Source organism: Zonotrichia albicollis, chromosome 28 (genome assembly GCF_047830755.1).
Source record: "Zonotrichia albicollis isolate bZonAlb1 chromosome 28, bZonAlb1.hap1, whole genome shotgun sequence".
Lineage (NCBI taxonomy): Eukaryota > Metazoa > Chordata > Aves > Passeriformes > Passerellidae > Zonotrichia > Zonotrichia albicollis.
The window spans coordinates 2,523,880-2,544,296 of record NC_133846.1 but is presented as its reverse complement, the minus strand read 5'-3'; the positions used below and the strand labels follow the sequence as shown (position 1 = coordinate 2,544,296).

The 20,417-nt window shown below is 45.4% G+C and overlaps 1 protein-coding gene across 3 annotated transcripts; it reads left to right on the top strand.

Annotated features, from left to right (window-relative positions):
* The first annotated feature begins 2,525 nt into the window (after positions 1–2,525).
* STK38 (serine/threonine kinase 38) lies at positions 2,526–19,849 on the top strand. Of its 3 annotated transcripts, XM_074528408.1 has the most exons (14): positions 2,527–2,710; positions 4,522–4,654; positions 7,101–7,152; positions 7,298–7,420; positions 8,644–8,727; positions 10,723–10,846; positions 11,262–11,416; positions 12,978–13,080; positions 13,629–13,690; positions 14,228–14,345; positions 14,691–14,814; positions 15,514–15,609; positions 15,856–15,950; positions 16,745–19,849. In XM_074528408.1, the coding sequence occupies exons 2-14, from the start codon at positions 4,524–4,526 to the stop codon at positions 16,873–16,875; spliced, it is 1,398 nt and encodes a 465-aa protein (XP_074384509.1). In that variant the 5' UTR covers positions 2,527–2,710; positions 4,522–4,523; the 3' UTR covers positions 16,876–19,849. The 3 variants fall into 3 exon arrangements, with proteins under 3 accessions (XP_074384510.1, XP_074384509.1, XP_074384508.1); XM_074528409.1 differs by lacking the exon at positions 15,514–15,609 and having other exon boundaries at positions 2,526–2,710; XM_074528407.1 differs by lacking the exon at positions 2,527–2,710 and having other exon boundaries at positions 4,494–4,654.
* Positions 19,850–20,417: the final 568 nt, after the last annotated feature.

The window sequence follows — 20,417 nt, the reverse complement described above, 5'->3', positions numbered from 1 at the left end:
AACAGCAGCGATGGAGAGGGGGCTGCCAGCCTGCTGAGGATTCCAGCTTCCAGCCAGCTGCTGGAACAGATGGAAGCTCAGGGGCTCCTCCCACTAAAGCAGCTGGATGGGAGGATCCCAGAGGGTAACTGGGACCTACAGCACCTTTTCAAGCCCCTCTGACTACTCCCAGCAGTGTCAGCCCAGCGTCTGTCCCTGGCTTTACACGTGCACTGCTGAGGGAACAGCTCCAGAATAAAGGGGAACAGCAAAATGAAAACCCTTAAGGGCACTCACTCCTCCAGGTGTTCACAGAGACCCTCCCACAGAGGGTCAGGGTTAGGGTCAGGGTCCTCCCCCATCTGAGCAAGGTGACTGTGAGATCCAGAACTCCAACAGGTCCCTTCTCTTCCCCTGCCAGGGCCTCCCATCCCATCCCATCCCATCCCATCCCATCCCATCCCATCCCATCCCATCCCATCCCATCCCATCCCATCCCAGGGATCCTGCAGCCAGCTGGAGCTCCTGGAGCTCACACCAGCAGGAAGTTTAGGTCATTAATCTGCACATTCACAGCCCAGTGTTTTGACCAAGAACTTTAACTCTGAACACAGGCTCTCTTCCATTCACACCTGCCTGCAGTAATTTCACACTCTGCTCTAGTAATCACTTTTCTTATAGTTACAAAGGATTTTCCCTGCTCCCTCAGCATGCAGACTGTTTTAGGCATCTCAGACCCTCAGGTTTTCCCTAATTTTTTCAGGCAGAAGTTGGCAGTGACCCCCATTCAGCCAAAGCCCCAGACACCCACCTGGTTCTGCTGGTGGAGGAGATGAGAATGAGCTCTCAGGGTTCCTCTCTGAGCCTTTTGTTCCACATTTCCTTTTCTTTCCTCAAGGGAAATCTTCTCCAAGAGCTCCCACAGCAGCAGGAAAACTGATTCAAGAGGCCATTTGTGTTTCCTGAGAGGTGGATTTTGCTGTTCACCTTTGATAACAAACAGATCATGTCTGTCTAAGCAAAGCAAGGTCCAGTTTAACTGTAAAGTCAGTCTTTCAGAAGTTAAATCTGTCATGTGTGTTACAAATATATCAGCTTTTCCATTGTGTAGGGACACTGTTTTAAATCCTGAAAAATTTCCTCTGTTGCTGATAGACTTCAACTGTGCTGAATGCAGTTCTCTGTCAAAAATAAAAACCCTTTTCACCCTCTTAATTGCACCTGGGTTTTAATTTTTGCTTTGGTAGAAATGTAAATAAAATGAAGCACAACAACATTTTCCCAATGTGTCTACATATCTGGGACGAGTATTAGTTATGTCATTCCTCACAGATCCCTACTAGGTTCTCAAGGCCAGTCAAACCATTATTGAAGCTGATGGTTTCAGATATTTCAGGTGAGCTGGGAGGGTTAGGGATGAAAAACTGAGTTTGTTGAGCTGGAATGTGGGAACTCTTCCTCATCAGAGTCAGAGGATGGAGCCCCAGGGACCTGACTGTGACAGCTCAAAGCTCTGGGAAATGATCCTGTCCTGCCCAGCACGCTGTGGATCAGCCTCTGTATCCTTCTAAATGCAGTTTCCTCAGGAACTGAGGGGTTGGTTCCTTGATCCCTGAGAGGCAAAGGTGATTTGGTGGCTTGGTGGCCTCTGTCCCTGGCACACCTTGCTCCTGTGGCCATGGCTGATGTGTATCACCCCTATGGGGATGGGAAAAGCCAACCTCCCCTGGGCGAGCCCAGGCTGTGTGCTGCGAGGCTGCAGGTCACCATTGTGGGAAGTTGGAAAGGCAGCCAGGACAGGGCTTCCCATGCCGGGAGGAGCACCCAGGAGCATCCTAGAGACACAGAAGTGTAGGTACACAGTTTGTGGGAGCTGGGAAAGGGGCTGCAGCCGAGCCTCATCCCAAGGGCTACAGCTGTGCTGGTCAGGTGAACAGCACTGAAGGTAACGAGCCATGGAGTGCCCAGGTGTACTGACCAACCACAAAGGGAAGGAATCTATGGGGCAGACAGGATCTATGGGGCAGAGGGAATCTATGAGGTACAGGGGATCTGCAGGGCAGGATCTATGGGGCAGAAGGAATCTATGAGGCAGGATTTCAGGATCTATGGGGAAGACAGGATCTGTGGGGCACAGGGGATCTACAGGGCAGAATCTATGGGGCACACAGATGCAGTGCATGTATCATGAGGATTTAAAAGGTTGTGCTGAAGAATAAGAAAGGGCAGACTCTTGCAGCCTTCTGAGGTGACACGATGTCACTCTGTATGGGCTTGAAGCCTTCCGCTGTGGTACGGTGTTACTCTGTATGGGCGAATGCTTAAAGCCTTCTGAAACTGCACGGCGACACTCTGTGTATCGTGGGCATCTGAACTGTGCCACATGCCGGGACACCGCAGGCAGCCCGGCGCCTCTGGCCGGAGCAGAGGAGCGCAGGGGCTGCTCCGGGTCGCTCGGAGCCCCGCGCGGTTCGGGTCCCGTGCTCGGGGCGGCCTCGGGCGCGGCGCAGGCGCTGCGGGCGGGGGCGGGCGGGCGCGGGGCTCCGCCCGGCGGGGCGGGCCGGGCGCGGGGCGCCTGCGCTGCCTTAGCGGTCCCTGCGCCGCCCGTCCCGGCCGGGTCGCTGTGGGTGCGGGGGGCGGCGGTGGCCCCGCTCCGAGCCCCCCACCCGCCGCTCCGCAGCCGGGACCGCGCCTCGCCTGCAGCTGCTGCCGCCCCTCCCGGGGGCTCCGGGTAAGCCGCTCCCGCCTTGTTCCTACGGGCGCCCCCCACCCGGCGCTCCGCATCCTCTCCCCGCCCTCCTCTTTCTCTCTTTCCCTTTTTCCCCGCGGGCCCTTCGCCTCTCCGGGGGAGCGGAGCCCGGAGCGCTCAGCGGGGCTGGGGGCGGCCGCGCTGTGGGCCCGGGGCCGGCGGGGCTCCCCTGCTCCTCCCGTGTTGGTGGCTCGGGCCCCCTTTGTCCGCTCCGGGGATGCTGCCGGGCCCCTCCGCCGCTCGGGCCACGCCGGTGTCACCTCCCCGCCGGTGTCACCTCCCCGCCGGTGTCACCTCCCCGCCGGGCCCCGCTGCGGGGGCGTCCAGCCCCGCTCCGTCCCGCTGCCCCCGGGAGGGTCGGCGGGCTCCGAGCGCCCATCCCCGTGGAAAGGGCCCCGAGCACCAACAGGTGGTTTGGCACCGATGCTTTCTCTTTTGTTCCCCTTCCCTTTTTATTTCCCCTGCACATCTTTCTGTCAGAGAATTTTCCTGGTTTGTTCTCTAGGAAGTGAAAAACCGCCCGTGGGTTTTACAGCTCCCACTCAGAGCCACAGAGTGTCTGACCCCAGTTCCGGGGGCAGCCCCCATTTCTGGGAGTGTAAGCACTCACCTCTTGGGGTGTAACCCCATATCCAAGGATACTCACAGAGCATGACCCCTTCCACTCGTGTCTGTCACTCTGAGCTGCTCTTGTATAAAGCCATGATTCCACCTCGCATAATTCCATAATTCCATCTCAAAAGCCACCCAGCTGGAGATGGTCACCAGCTCCTGTCCCTGAGGAACCTGTGAGGACAGCACACACGTAGCTGCTGTCTGGGAAGGAGGTGGTTTGCAGGGTCCTGCCTCGTAAAGATCTGCAAAAAGTGAACAGAAAGAGTCATTCGAGCGTGTTGGCAGCACCCAGGGTTATAAAAATGGGAAGTGTCTCACCTATTTTGTCTGCAATTTCTAGTAAAAGTAGCGAAACTCTGTTACCTTACTGCAGGTTACGTGGTATGCAGGAGAAGCAGGGTAAGGTGTAGCTGTACATGTGAAATCTTTGGGGTTTTTTAATGCATATCAGGAAATAGAGCTGGGGTGCCAGATACACTGAAGCTGCTACACACCAGTATTTATATATTGTATTCTCAGAAACAGAAAGGATATTAAAATACATATATCTTTCTTAGATATAAATATGTCAGATACACTGGGTTTGGGTTTTTGGCTATTTTTTAAACAACAACTTGCTCAAAGGCAGTTATCCTCTGGATTTGGCCAAATTTCTTAACTAGATGTTTTTATAGTAAAATTGCTTAAGGACAACTAAATGTCCTCTTTGCTCATTCTTCAGTCGCTCTCTTATTGGGATAACTTTCAGGATTTAGATAAATTTCACAGCAGAAGAGCCAGTAAGCAACTGGTGGAGTTATTTCTGCAAGGGTTATGGGAAGAATAACTTCTGGATTAGATGTTTCAGTGTGATATTCCTGAATTTTGAGCATTCATTGAAGATAGAACGTGGTGGCAGCAATAAACATGTGCAGTGCTGGCTTAAATTGCGGTTTTTGAGGCTCAAAGTTTCTTAAGTTTCCTTCCCTTTAATTTCAGATCAAAAAATGTTCAAAACAGGAAGTTTGACTTGTACCTTTTATTTTGTAAGAGTTTTCCCTGCTTAGCTTAAACTGGTGATCTTTGTTATTAAAATCTGAACTCTGTGATTAAGCACCACTTAATGGGTATGGATTCTTGTTTGAAGATTATTTGTCATTTATAATGTTTGATGTTCTTCCCTTCTATTTTCCCACCAGCCATGGCCATGACAGGCCCTACACCGTGCTCATCCATGAGTAACCACACCAAGGAGAGAGTCACAATGACAAAGGTGACATTGGAGAACTTCTACAGCAACCTCATAGCTCAGCACGAGGAGCGAGAGATGAGGTAAAAATCCTTCTTGTTTCCCTTCCATGCTGGATAACAGCCAGAAGTTATATTGAATGGATTTTGTTTTCAAAGCAAAAATAATAAAATCTTCTGGTTTCTGTTGGAAGGGACCTTAAAGCTCATCCAGTTCCACTCCCTGCCATGGGCAGGGACACCTTCACTGTCCCAGGGTGCTCCAAGCCCCATCCAGCCTGGCCTTGAGCACAGCCAGGGATCCAGGGGCAGCCACAGCTGCTCTGGGCACCCTGTGCCAGGGCCTCAGCACCCTCACAGCCAGGAATTCCTTTCAATATCTCATCCATCCCTGCCCTCTGGCAGTGGGAAGATATTTCCTCTTACCTGTTCTTCCAGGCTCTTGTCCCCAGTCCCTCTCCAGCTCTCCTGGATCCCATTTAGGCCCTGGCAGGGGCTCTGAGCTCTCCTTGGAGCCTTCTCTCCAGGCTGGGCATTCCCAGCTCTCCCAGCCTGGCTTCAGCCCTTGGAGCATCTCTGTGGCCTCCTCTGGACTCTCTCCAGCAGCTCCAGCTCCTTCCTGTGCTGGCCCCAGGGTTGGAGTTCCCTCTGCAGGTGGGGTCTCACCTGAGCAGGGCAGAGGGGCAGAGTCCCCCCTCAAATGCTGCCCACACTGGGGGATCAGCCCAGGGCTCAGTGGGGTCTGCACTGGGGCATGTCCAGCTCTGCCTCATGTCCAGCTCTGCCTCACCAGCACCCCCAAATCCTCGTGCCAGGGCTGCTCCCAGTCCATTCTCTGGGTTTTGCTGGGATTGCCCTGAGCCATGTGCAGGAGGACCATGGTGGGAGCAAGGAGGGGCTGCTGTGAGGAGTCAGTGCTGGGACTGACCTGAACTTGGGCACCTCTTTAAGTCCAATCCAGCAATGCACTGCACTGAGCTGTGTGGCTTAACTTGGGCTGGAACCCTCTAATTTGCTGAATATCCTCAATTGTGGCACTTCTGCTGTTCTCCCAGCTTGCCATGGAGGCTGTAACCAGAATGTGGAAAATGGTTCAGGGTTGGTTTGGCTTTGCTGCTTAACAAACTCCCCAATGCCTGCTCACTGCAAGAGCTGCAGAAACGAGGAAGCAATTTAGAAATAAATACTAATGTGCAAAGATACTTGCTTCAAGGCTTCTGATGAGTAAAGAGAGACTGAGGTCCAGTTCAGGCAGAAAATATCACTGATTTAATTAGTTTCTTTGTCCTCACAAAGCTCTTGCCTTTAAAATTTATTTACTTACTATGAGCGCTGTTATGTATTCCCAAAATCTCAGATTTTTTTCTGTTTAGTATTAAGACCTTGTCTGAACAAACAGACTGGACTTTATGGGTTAAATGTTTTTTGTAGCAATACATGTCTGTGGGTGTGTAATTTGGAGTTTAAATGGTGTTGACACCGTACCCTGAAGTGCAGATTGACCTATTAGGGATATTTGGGGGAATTTCAGCATGGCTTTGGCATCACCCAGTCCTGCTGAGCTGTTTAATTCTGTGTAATTCAGATTTTGCTACTGGAGTTGCCGGTTTGTGTGGGTTGGGGTCACTGGGCAGGGCGCACTGGTACCTGAGCATTTTCATTGTGCCTGATTCTGAAGTGATAACCCCAAATATTATCACATCACAGCAGCTGCAGAGAGCCCCAGGAGACAGGGGGAGGATCTTGCAAAGAATGACTTGCAGAAAGAAGGAATTTTTTAGTATATTTGTAATGTCCCAAACCATTCAGCCAGCTGTAAATATGACTGGCACTGGGAAAAAGCTCCAGAGGATAATCATTACAAATGTCCCCTGAAGTCATTCCCCTTCTAAAGTCTTCCTTCCTCCTTTCTTTTCTCCCAAATAATCCCTTTGTACTAAGACTGTAAATATTTCTGATTCTTTAAGGAGGAGAACATGTACAGACAAGTTTCCCCTTCCCAAATATTTTGAGTATTTCAGGGATTAGGAAATCCAAAATAACTTTTCTCATCTTGCATGTGAATAGTTTGAGATGCAGAGAAATTTTAAATGTGTTTGAATACCAGTTCTTCCTGGAATAAGTGAAATTTTGGTGTTTAAATGCTTCTTATGGCTCTGGCCTGAAGTGACTTGCCCAGGTGTCAGAGAGAGATAAGAACAGAACCCAGATCTCTCAATTTGTATTTGTGTACAGCAAAAATGTACACTTGAATAACCTGTGGAACTCAAGGCAGGTTTAGTTTAATAAAACCAGGGAGGACAGGATTGGAATTATAAAACTGCATAGTAGATTCTTCAAAATTAATTTCCTGTCTGAGTCTCTTGTACATCTTTACCCTCATAACTTGCTGGCACAAACCAGAGGTTGTGGATATGTGCACCTTGTTAAGAAACAAAGTTAATGATTCAACCTGGGGTTTTTTCTAATTTAATTTAAAAAGCAAGGTTAATGATTCAACCTTTATTTTTCTAATTTGTCTCTGCTCTAGACAAAAGAAACTGGAACAAATGATGGAAGAAGAAGGCCTAAAAGACGAAGAGGTAATGAATGTGGAAAAACTCTCTTAATGGTTAAATACAAGAAATTTTCTTTTTCTAAATGGAGATCTGGGATCTTTCCTTGGAATTGCTGTGGTCCCTGTGGAAATCACCTGCAGAGCTCTCACTGGGGTCTCTTAAACTCTAGAAAAGGATCAGGAGGTCGGCACATGCACAGAAGGAGACGGAGTTCCTTCGCCTCAAGAGAACCAGGCTGGGACTGGAGGACTTTGAGTCTCTCAAAGTAATAGGCAGAGGAGCATTTGGAGAGGTGAGTCCAGAAAAAAATGACTACTTGTGTTTTTAACTGGCTCTGGTGTTTGTTAAAGACTCGCTCAGTTTATACAAGCAAAAGGAACAACCACAGATTGACTTTAGCTGAACAGTCACGTGCAGCTGTTTTTTACCTAATAAATGCTGTTCAAGGCATCCTGTGCTTTAAAGGAAACAGGATGATGTTGAAAATGATCTGATGGACAGCTAAAAGCAGGTTTGCCGTGGGTTTTAAAGGGGAAATCTGGGGCTGGACTTAGGGAGAGGTGGAGGGAGGGCCCTTGCAAAGTCTCTTGTGGCCTTCAGAGAAGGGGCTTTGGACCACCTGCTTTAGGTGTATATTTTTTTCTGATTTAGAGATTGGGTAATTGAGAAGTGTTTTAAAGACACTTCTATTTTTAGTCTCCTGTGAAGAGTGAGACAATACAGATGTTATAATTTACACCATCACAATCAGAAGTTAACTATTTCTTAATTACAATATATTATAAGTGTTTCTTGGTCTATCAGTTTTTGCTGTCCTATGTTGTAAATGCTTTAAGGCTAGTTATCTAAAATTATTCTTGGTGGGCATTATATATATATATATATATATATATATAAAATATATACTATATATATTATATATAATATATATTATAAAAATAATTAACATATATTTAATATATATTAAAATAATATATTAACTAAATTAATATTTAATACATACTTAATATTATATATACATATTTGTACAATAATATAAATACACTATACATATATATTATATAAATATATAAATATATACTATATGTTATATTTATTTATATATATTTACAGTGTATTTCTTTTAAAACTTGTTTCTAATTCTATTTTTCTCTCAACAATGTTTATCGTATTCCATAATATTTCAGAGTTAATATTTCTTATCCTACTCCATAATATTTCTAAGTTAATATTTCTTACCTCAAAGTTTCCATACAAATATATACTATGTAACTTTCTGTTAAACTTTAAGAATTCTCTACAAATCTATTTCCTACAGGTGTGAATCACTCATGGTCCTCTGTTAAAATAACTGCAGCTCTTAGCATTAACAGCACTTTCTGCCATTACTGTGCACTGTCTAATGGTTCTGGTGTTTTACAACCTGAGATGATTTCATGAAATGGAAGCCAAGGGTTTGATACCCAGCTTTGTGAAGAGCTGTGCTGGGTTTGATCAATGTGTGTCTGCCCCCAGGTGCGCCTGGTGCAGAAGAAGGACACGGGGCACGTTTATGCCATGAAGATCCTACGCAAAGCTGATATGCTTGAGAAGGAGCAGGTGAGGAACACCCCGAGCAGGAGCTGGGCCATGGATCACTCTGTGCTGTGTGCAGAGCAGGAATAGGCTTCTGTGCTTCAATAGTTAAAAATTCCGGGTTTTTTGTGTCTTTTCTTATAGAGGAAATAAGTCAGAAAAGTCTCTGAATTCACAAGGACTTCTTTTCTAGTGGGCTCTTTCAACACAAAGGTCTGTGCAAATGATTCAGTGTTTTACTGCACTTCTGAGTTGCAGGATCAGATATAAATATAAAGATATTTATATCAGAGATACAACTGCAAGAGCTTGGATCACTCTGTGGTGTGTGCAGAGCAGGAATAGGCTTCTGTGCTTCAGCAGCTGAAAATTCTGGGGGGTTTTGTGTCTTTTCTTATAAAGGAAATAAGTCAGAAAAATCTCTGAATTCACATGGACTTCTTTTCAACACTAAGTCCTGTGCAAATGATCCAATGCAGACTTCAAGGCCAGTGTTTTACTGCACTTCTGACTTACAGGATCTGATATAAATATAAAGATATTTATACCAGAGATACAACTGCAGGAACTGTACCATGGATCACTCTGTGTGCAGTGCAGGAATAGGCTTCAGTGCTTCAGTTTAAAAATTCTGGAGGGTTTTGTGTCTTTTCTTATAAAGGAAATAAGTCAGAAAAATCTCTGAATTCACAAGGACTTTTTTTCTAGTGGGCTCTTTCAACACAAAGTTCTGTGCAAATGATTCAGTGTTTTACTGCACTTCTGACTTGCAGGATCAGATGTAAATATAAAGATATTTATATCAGAGATACAACTGCAAGAGCTTGGATCACTCTGTGGTGTGTGCAGAGCAGGAATAGGCTTCTGTGCTTCAGCAGCTGAAAATTCTGGGGGGTTTTGTGTCTTTTCTTATAAAGGAAATAAGTCAGAAAAATCTCTGAATTCACATGGACTTCTTTTCAACACAAAGTCCTGTGCAAATGATCCAATGCAGACTTCAAGGCCAGTGTTTTACTGCACTTCTGATTTACAGGATCTGATATAAATATAAAGATATTTATATCAGAGATACAACTGCAGGAACTGTACCATGGATCACTCTGTGTGCAGTGCAGGAATAGGCTTCTGTGCTTCAATAGTTGAAAATTCTGGGTTTTTTGTGTCTTTTCTTATAAAGGAAATAAGTCACAAAAATCTCTGAATTCACAAGGATTTATTTTCTAGTGGGCTCTTTCAACACAAAGTTCTGTGCAAATGATTCAGTGTTTTACTGCACTTCTGACTTGCAGGATTGGATATAAATATCAGAGATACAACTGCAGGAGCTGTACCATGGATCACTCTGTGCTGTGTGCAGAGGAGGAATAGGCACCTGTGCTTCAATAGTTAAAAATTCTGGGGTTTTTTGTGTCTTTTCTTATAGAGGAAATAAGTAAAAAAAATCTCTGAATTCTCAAGGACTTCTTTTCAACACAAAGTCCTGTGCAAATGATCCAATGCAGACTTCAAGGCCAGTGTTTTACTGCACTTCTGACTTGCAGGATCAGATATAAATATCAGATACAACTGCTGGAATTCAGACTCAGAGACATAAAGCAGCAGCATTTAATATATTTAAGGCTTTCCTTTGCTTTCCAGTACTTCTGGATATGTAATGATCTGGGACAGTCATGTCCCAGCATGACAGCACTGGGATGAAGCGCTTGTGTTTTCAAAAAGAGATCTAATGATTAGGTGTATTTGTAAAGAATTGAGATTTTTGTTTATAGGATTTATATAATGTACAGGTTTACTATATAGTTTTATAGTTATATAAAATATATATAGATGTATATATAATAGGTATAAAATATATGTATATAATTAACCACATGTTGAATATTCTGATAGTGTTTCTGCCTTTGTGCAGAAGTTTGACTTTTGTCTTCTCAGAATTTGATGCTGTTCAGAATAATAATTGAATTGCCTGTGAAATATATGAATTTAATAAAACTTACCCAGTGCACTGTGTGTGTGCAGGTTGGCCACATCCGTGCAGAACGGGACATCCTGGTGGAGGCAGACAGCTTGTGGGTTGTGAAGATGTTCTACAGTTTCCAGGACAAGCTAAACCTCTACCTGATCATGGAGTTCCTGCCTGGAGGTAACTCTGGAATGCAAAGGCTGCTCTCCTTTTGTTTGGGGATTGGAAATTCCTTCATTAGAAATGCAGTCTGGGACTGGAGTGCACGTGGTGTTTGTTCTGTACATCTGGAAGGGAACAACATTTCTGCTTTTTAGGGTACTGAGGTGTTTGGGCAGGCTTGAGGTTTCCTGTTTGGGTCTTCAAGCTGCAGGTATTTAAACTTGGCTTTCATATACTTCTATTTAAACCTGGCTTTAATATTCTCTAGTTCCTGCCCTTGCTTTGCCCTGGCTGTCTATAGAGCCAGAGCATATCCAGGTTTGGCAATCTGTGCTGGTTTTAGCTGAATGCAGCAGAAATGGCTTTTTTCTAGAAATGTCTTCAAACTCAGTGAGAGTGGAGCCTGTGTGTTCACCTCTGGGGGGTTTTCCAGGTGACATGATGACATTGTTGATGAAGAAGGACACTCTGACAGAGGAGGAGACACAGTTCTACATCGCTGAGACCGTGCTGGCCATTGACTCCATCCACCAGCTGGGATTCATCCATCGTGACATAAAACCAGACAATCTTCTCCTGGACAGCAAGGTATGGGCTGGCCATGAGCAAAGAGGCCTTGTGACTGCTCATATTGACCTGAAGGGGTGTGGACAGTTGTGGAAGAAGATGGTGCTTCTTTATTTAGCCCTGTTCCTTCCAGTTTTTGAGGGGCATATCTGCCAAATTGCCAGGGAGAATCCCCAAAAGCCAGGAAAGACCCCAGCTCCACTCAGACCTCGAGCTCTTCTGACAGCTGTTTAAACTATTTTTGGCTATTTCAGATGCAGTTTAAAGCATGTGGTTTCAGTTCCCTCTTAGGCAAAGCTGTTTCCCTTTTCTCTCACATCTGTTCCACTCCCACGTGCCAGCTCTGGTGGTACCAAATGTGAAGGATGTGGCTGTTCCAGTAGCCAGGCTGAGAGTGGAGAACCTCCCTCAGGATCAGGGTGTACCCCTGAGGGCTGCCCAGGCTACCTGGTTATTGTAGCATTTTGCAGAAAGCCCAGTTGTTTCAGTTCCTCTTATTTCACACTCCAGGTTTGCCTAAAATGAAGATTTCTTGGAAAGAGTTTGCCAGCAGTAAATAATGAGTTTCCCACTACTGTGTGGAATTACTGCAGAATCCCAGGATGGTTTGGGTTGGAGGGGACCTTGAAACTCATCCTGTTCCACCCCCTGCCATGGCAGGGACATTTTCTGCTGTCCCAGGGTGCTCCAAGCCCCATCCAACCCGGCCTTGGACACTTCCAGGGCTGGGGCAGCCACAGCTTCTCCAAGCAGTGTGCCCAATTCAGAATGTTCACCTCTAGACATGCCTACATTTAGGGCTTTGAAAAGGAGGTATATTTTATAGATACACCTCTAAAATTGCTTGTGGTCAGTGTGGTCATGTTATGCACCAGGACCGATTCAATCACTGAATTTAGGGTGATTTTTATCTCCTGGGGTCAATACACAGCCCAGGGACTGCAGGTGCCTCTGGAGATGTTTCCTTCCACCCTGAAGTGGTTGGGAACTTGCAGAGCAGAGGTTTCCTGAAGTAAATTGGCACTGGGCTTTCTCTGTGGAGTAGCAATGGGAGTATTGATGGTTTAATTCCCTGTACCCATCCAGTGTTGGGTTTAAACAAGGAAAGCAAAGGACATTGAGGGGCTGGGGCATGTCCAGAGAAGGGAATGGAGCTGGGGAAGGGTCTGGAGCAGCTGAGAGACCTGAGGGGGCTCAGCCTGGAGAAAAGGAGGCTCAGGGGAGACCTTCCTGCTCTCCCTGACAGGAAGGTGCAGCCAGGTGGGGGTCAGGCTCTTTCTGTCTCAAAGAATGAGAGGAACTGGCCTTCAGTTGTGCTGGAGAGGTTCAGATTAGATACTTGATTTTTTTTTTTTTCACTGCAGGAGTGGTCAGGCATTGGAATAAATTGCCCAGGGAGTTGATGGAGTCACAGTCTCTGGAAGTGTTCAAGAGGCATCTGGATGTGGCACTTGGGGACATCATTTAGAGATGTTGAGGGTGGTGTTGGGTTCTCTTCCAACCTTGCTGATGCTGTGATTTACTATGATAATGCCTTATATTGGGTGTTCTTGTTGTTTTGTTTTGTTTTGTTTATTTGTAGGGGCATGTGAAACTCTCAGATTTTGGTCTGTGTACTGGACTGAAGAAAGCCCACAGGACAGAATTTTACAGGAACTTGAATCACAGTCTTCCCAGTGACTTCAGTAAGTTCTTTGGCTCCAAAGGGTACCTGGTTGGTTGCTCTTGGGTCCTGACCAAACTCATTTCAGTGTGAGGGTGTGGCTGCAGTGGGGATCTAATAATCAACCTCACATCTTGAGGTGGATTTTCATTTTCTGTAAAATCATTTCAGTTACTTTAAACCCATTTTCATTTCCAGAAGTTTGTCTCTGAATCAGACTCTGCTGTAGCCTTTTGCATGTGTAATAGAATGAGAACTCAGTGAGTTGGTAGCTGCTGGATCTCATTACTGAAATGAATAAACCAGCACAGTCTCTGAGTATCCAGGATTATTCTGGAAGGGAAGACCTTGAATCATGGAGTTACATCAACCCTGAAAACATAGTTTGCTAATGAAAGGCTCAATTAGATATTGCCCATAGGTTTGGAAGTTGCAGAGAGGTTTAGGTTTGAGGTATTGACCCAATGATTCTTAAATGAGATCTTTAGTGTAGTGGTAAAAGATATTTTGGGGGTAAAAATATATTGGGTGAGCAGTAGGATTCAGTCACAGCTATTGGATCTCCTTCAGCTTTCCAGAACATGAATTCCAAGAGGAAAGCAGAGACTTGGAAGAGGAATCGCCGGCAGCTGGTGAGTAGGTTCCACCTGCTTGGAGATGTTCCTGCTGAGGTGTTGCACCCACATGGAACATGGATTTACCTGGAAGTTTTTAATGCATCTGAGGTCTGGACAATCCTGAAAGGAAAAGATTCAGAGATTTTTTTAAAAAAGAAGAGGAATGACTCTAGTTTGTCCTTTATCCATCTACTGAACAGCTGGTGACATATGTGCAGAGATAGCACTGCCATAATTATTTACATGGATATCTGAACTCTCCCAGCCAAAACTATCAGTTCTTGCCACTTCCAATCTCACAAAGGTCTCCAAGGTGACCCATTCCAGGACACTGATACCCTTCCCTGTTTTCCTGGTGCTATTTTAAGAGTCTTTCACGTGAAAATGTTAATTTTGTCTCTACATATTTTGGAAGAAAGGCTTTAAACACCTTTGCTAAAGGATCTCAGAGACAATCTGGTGTCTTCTCAAAACAACCACTGTTGTATAAGTTCCCATGTCCATGTCAGGCAGTTCTCCCTGCAGAGGCATAACTGATGGTGTTTGTTCCAGGCTTTTTCTACAGTGGGAACTCCAGATTACATTGCTCCTGAGGTCTTCATGCAGACTGGCTACAACAAGCTGTGTGACTGGTGGTCCCTGGGGGTCATCATGTACGAGATGTTGATTGGTAAGGAGCAGGCAGGGCAGGCTGGAGGTGGGAATGGTGGAGCAGCACATCAGCTGTATTCATATATTCATAGAATCCCAGACTGGTTTGGGTTGGAGGGGACCTTAAAGCTCATCCCTGTCACCATGGGCAGGGACACCTTCACTGTCCCAGGCTGCTCCAAGCCCTGTCCAACCTGGCCTTGGACAATTCCAGGGCTGGGGCAGCCACAGCTGCTCTGGGCAGCCAATTCCTGTGCTTGGGGTCAAATTCTCAGAGCATCCACTCCTTGCCTGGTCTCTGGTGTGTTCTGACTTCAGCAATTAATTTTGCTTGATCCAAGATGATATTTCTGTTTATTTACAGGTTATCCACCATTCTGTTCTGAGACTCCTCAAGAGACATATAAGAAAGTGATGAACTGGAAGGAGACCTTGACATTTCCTCCAGAGGTTCCAATCTCTGATAAAGCCAAGGATCTTATTTTAAGGTGCCAACCCCATGGTTTGCCAGTTAATACAGCCCTAATTTTCTTGTCCCTGTATTCTGTGCCTCTCATGGCTTGTTTCACATGGGAAACCCTGATGCTACAAACTGTTACACACATGCATCAAATGCTGAACTCCCTTGTCAAATACTTTTGTCTCTCAGGCCATTTAGTGGTTCTCTGACTCAACTGTGCTAAAAAGGAGTTCCCATGGAAGTGCTACTACTCTGGCAAAACGTTCCTGCTCCTTATTTTGCCTGCAGCCTTCTCATGGAAGGACACAAGTTCAGTCCTTTTGACAGAGTTGGCTTCTTGCAACAGCAATGGTTTTGCCTTTGTATGCACTAGAGCATACAAATGTGTCCCAGTGCTTGCTGACTCATTTGTACTTCAGTATCTATTCTCAGGACAGAAATATAAATGTCTGGTTTTTTAGGCTTTATATGTTCTTCTCCTCTACTCTGGTCCTGAAATAGAAAGGTCACTTTATCCTGTTGTGAAGGAGTAGCACATCTAAACTGTGGCATTGGACATGACATTCCTGTACATAACTTTGTCTTGGTTTTGCTGTGGAAGTTCTTAGTCTGCTCCATTTAGATGTTAAGAAACTGCAGCAGTATCAGTTCAGAAAGCTGTTCCATTTCTGGATGGAATGCTTTCCTTTTCATTCTCCCTTCATTTTCATTCTTCCTTCCATCCCAGATTTTGCTGTGAATGGGAGCACAGAATTGGTGCATCTGGTGTGGAGGAAATAAAGAGTAACCCATTCTTTGAAGGGGTTGATTGGGAGCACATCAGGTAAGATGCTTTGCAGAAAAGCAACTGCTCTTCTCTAGGGGCTGCTCAGGCCAGCCCTGGTCTGCAGCAGGGAGCAGCTGACTGGCATTTAGCACATCCAGCTGTGGTGAGAACATTTTGTTCTCTACCTGATGCTTGCTGAGGTTTAGGTACCTTCAGTCATGATTCTGTTTAGAAATGAAAGGTGGCTGAACCCTGCTTTGCCTGCCTTTGAAATCTCAATGCTTCATCTGCTCTTCTTGGCAGAGAGAGACCTGCTGCGATTTCAATAGAAATTAAAAGCATTGATGATACCTCAAACTTTGATGAATTCCCAGAATCTGATATCCTTAAACCAACAGGTAAATGATTGTTTCATTCTCTGTGTAAACCTTCCTCTTCTGTAGAATAATCCTTCCTGTTAGTCAGATCTTACTAGATACTGATTAACTTTTAGCATGACCAAATCGCTTTGTGGTGCAGGGGTGCAAGCTGGATTTTGGAGGACATGCAAGCTTGTAAATGATGTGGGAGTTGCCTGAGAAAGGGCAGCTCTCAGAGGCAGCAGAGCTTCCAGAAAATTCAAATCTCAGCAGGGCCTGAGAGCCCAATGCTGCCAGTTCCCCTCGGTGCTGATTGCTGCTGGCACTTGGAGCAGGGTGGGACTCAAGGGGATGCTTTGCTGTGAATCTCTGAAGGATCACAGCATAGCCACACATTTGTTCAGTGAGTTTAAAAACAGAATCCCAGACTGGTTTGGGTTGGAAGGGACCTTAGAGCTCATCCCACTCCACCTCCCACCATGGGCAGGGACACCCTCACTGTCCCAGGCTGCTCCAAGCCTGTCCAACCTGGCCTGGAGCACTTCCAGGGATTGGGGCATCCACCACCTCCCTGGGCAACCTGTGCCAGTGTTTGACAGCTTACATTGTAAAAAATTTATTCATTCTGTCATCTGAATCTGCCCTCTTCTAGCTTACAATGCTTGTGCCATGTCCTGTGTCCCAACAGTTCTTTCCTGGGGTTGAAGCACAAAGCTGCATCTGCATTTAGGATTTTTTTTTCCTTTAGAAACATTCATCCAGTGTTTTGTATGAAAAAATAAACTCTGCAGCTCCAAAGGATAATTAATTCTATTTCTTCTGTGTCTTTCCAGTGGCAACAAGCAACCACCCAGAGACAGACTACAAGAACAAAGACTGGGTTTTTATCAATTACACCTACAAACGTTTTGAGGGCCTGACAGCCCGAGGAGCAATTCCATCCTACATGAAAGGAGGGAAGTAACACAGCTTTACCTGGGACTTCTGAGCCATGGAATTCTGTTGCTGTACTTTGGGTTTATACCCATAAAAGAACTTGTTGTTTTTTTTTTAAAGAAAACTTGAGGGCTATCAACTCTTGGAGAAGAATTCAGGACCCTGTTTTGTTACACACCTGGTTGTTATTAAGGATTTTTTTCCCTGCGCCATTGAAAAATTCCACATGTTTGCATCATCTCTGCTGCCAGCACTTTTTGCTGCTTCAGGAGCAAGAGTTTTTTTTATATTTTTTGCCAGACTGTCCAGTCCATTGGGAGATGAGAGCAAGCTTTCCCTTTGGCATTGCAAACCACGGGATTCTATAGGACTGCATCCAGTCCTGCATTAAGTGACAAACTCACTCTGCCAATTCTGCCAGCACTGTTTGCCCAGTCCAGTTGAGGACTCCAGGACAGAGGAAACAAAGCAATAATTGAAGCTTGAGACAGACAACTCTCCAGGAAACTGTCTAATAGAAGGACAAAACTCAGATTGCCTTAACCTTTCTTTGTAGTTTTTATAATGCTCCCTGGAAGCCTCTTCAATAGCATTTCTCAGCTCTGTCACTGTGGCCCCCAGTTCTGGTGCACTTTACTTTTGGTACTAAGTGACCCTCAAGCCATTTAATATTTTTTCTAAATTAAAAAATTTTGCAACACTTTTTCTTTCCTAAATAGAGGAGAAATGCGCCATTTCCTCCACTGAGCGCCGAGTTTTTCAGTATTTCAGGGTGGATCCATAAGCAATGCAGATAAACTACAGCTGGTCACATACGTGGGTCTGGAATTAGAGCAGAGGGAGGGAATTCCAGGAACCTGATCCTTGGTGGGCCAGTTGTGCACAGCTGGGCCAGCCCTGAGGCTCCCCGGGCTGGCTGCTGCTGTTTCTCAGCCTCCTGAGCTCTGCTGCATCTTCAGTGCTTTAAAGGCCAAAACCCAACTTCTGTGGCCTTTTTGCTGTTGGTTTGGAGCAGAACAGGATCAGGATGTTGCTGATGGAGCCTGCCTGGTGTTCCCTCACAGCTGCTCCTGGCTGTACCATCTGTACCCAGAATGTTCCATGGATGGTGCTCATGGGGTCACTTTTGGGGCACTGGAACTCACCCTGTCCACTCATTGATTGCTGCCTACTCTGTTTATAGAAGTACATTCAGTTCTGATCAGGGTCTCTCCAGGAGAGCCCCAAAGTGCCTTTCCTTGCCTAGGCCTCTCTCAGAACAGGACAGCATTTTGGGAGGGAGGATTCTGCCTCAGCTGAGCTTTTCCTGATTTGTTTTTCTAACCACAAGCTCCACGTTGTGCCCATTTGTAGTTAACTCTGCACCTGCAGGGGCAGGTGGCATTAACCCATGAGCCTGCATGGTTCCAGTCTGGAATTTACAATCAGATATTAAAAATACAATTCAGTGAGTTTTCTAAAAGTGTTTCTCAATTCAAATTGTCTTGGATTCCTGCAAACTTCTCTTGGTGCTGAACACTAACTCTGGAGTACAGACAAGACAAAGCTCCAGTGATGTCTCACAGGAAAAAAAAAAAAAAAAGGCTTCCAGGTTTGTTTATTCCTGATTTTTTTGATTAGAAAATGAAAAAAAAATGGATTTGTAGTGGAACTTTTTTTTTATATAGGTGCTTTTAGGGAATGTTTACCTAGATGTGTCTTGACTCGAGTGCCATCCCCGAGGCCTGGTGGGGGACTGCCAGTACTGTACAGAACTCATCAGGGTCCTCCCCTCAGCACCCCTGTGCTTTTTGTACATGTCCTACGAGTTCATGACTTGCCATAAGCAGTTGGATCCTGGCAAGCTGAAATGCAAAGCCAGCCTTAATGAGAAGTCCCAGGATCTCTGTGGTCAGAAGGGCTCCCTCGGATGGATAAGGGCTAATGGAAGGAATAACTTACAGGATCAGGCTTTCATCAACTCATCCCTGCATCACATTCTGCTCCCTTTTGACTTTGCATGAAGGACTGATACCAGCTTCTCAAACTGTTCCATGCTTATCCTGCAGTTTCTTCTAGCCATTTGAAAATGTTGCCTTATAAATCATTGGAATTAATGTAAGACCATTTTTTTTTTTCAATTCTTAACAGCTTAGTTACTGCCTTAAAATAAAAACAAAAATCAAAATCCTTTGAAGCTGCTGTGGATTAGGAACAAATGATTTTGAGATAATAGCTGCATTCTTAGCCCTTTACTGAAAGGGACCAGCATTTTTATTTATAAATACCAAAGATGAAGAAGCAAAACAATTTTAAGTTGTGATAAGTTGCTGTGAAAAACCAACTCTCTAGTACTGTGTATTGTGCATTTTTAGTGCTGTGTTTGCAGTGGGACCCCTCAGGTGTGTCACTGGAGTCCCAGGTGAAGCTTTCAAAGGCACGAGGAGCAGTTGGGTACCTCATTCCTGTTGTCTTCCAGCAAAAGTTGGATGTGTTTGAATCCAGTCCTGCTGGACACACCTTTGCAGTGGGAGGTTCTGTATCCCAGGTGCACTGTAAGCCTGCATCCTGTTCCAGTTCTTTTACCAACATTAGGGAAAAAAGTGTCTCCTGCAGTATCTCCTTCCAGGATCCACATTTCACTGCTAACAGTAAGGATTTTGTATGCCTGTTACATCTCCCATGGTAGCCAAACGTTTTTACATTTTTTGTGTTTTGAGGTTCTTAATATCTTTTACCTCCTTTTTTTTTTAAGCTACAGTTGCTGGATTTGTAGAAGTAATTCCAATCTGAATTTCCAATGGATGCTGCCAGTTCATCTCTGTATCATGCCTAGCACAAAGCTGCACTAAGTGTTTCTTATCACTGTGCCCTGACTCTGCCTTAACCTCGAAGATGAAAAAGTGTTCTGTAAATATTTAAAAGCTGTTACAAAATTGCACTGTACAATTTGGCAGGTGTAGTCAACTTTTTATGGAGCGATCTCGTTGTGTTGTGTAAATAAAATCCTCTTAGTAAACACACTCTTGTTGGTATGTTGTGTTTTACAAGCAGGAATCAGGGAATCCTGGAATGGTTTGGGTTGGAAGGGTTTAAAGCTCATCCATTCCAACACCCTGCCATGGGCAGGGACACCTTCACTATCCCAGGTTGCTCCAAGCCCCACCATGGCATTGGGCACTGCCAGGGATGGAGCAGCCCCAGCTGCTCTGGGCACCCTCCCAGGGAACAATTCCTTCCCAATATCCCATCCATCCCTGCCCTCTGGCAGTGGGAAGCCATTCCCCTTGGCCAGGTCCTGATGAAAAGTCCTCCACTTTTCCTGTAGCCCCTCCAGGTAGTGGAAGGTGCTGTGAGGTCTCCACCTTGCTCACACTGTTAATGCCTTGCCAACCTTCATCAGGAGAAGCCTGAAGTACATCCAAGGCTGAAGATGGAAATCAAAGCCAGATCTGCTCCAAAGCTGTTTTCTTCTGAAGCCAAGTAGGTAAAAGTGAAGAACACTTTTCACAGCACTGAACAAAAGCACTGGGGGCTGTTAGAGATGCTGCAGTTTGTGGGTTGAGGAGTGTTGTCTGTGCTGCCTTTAGA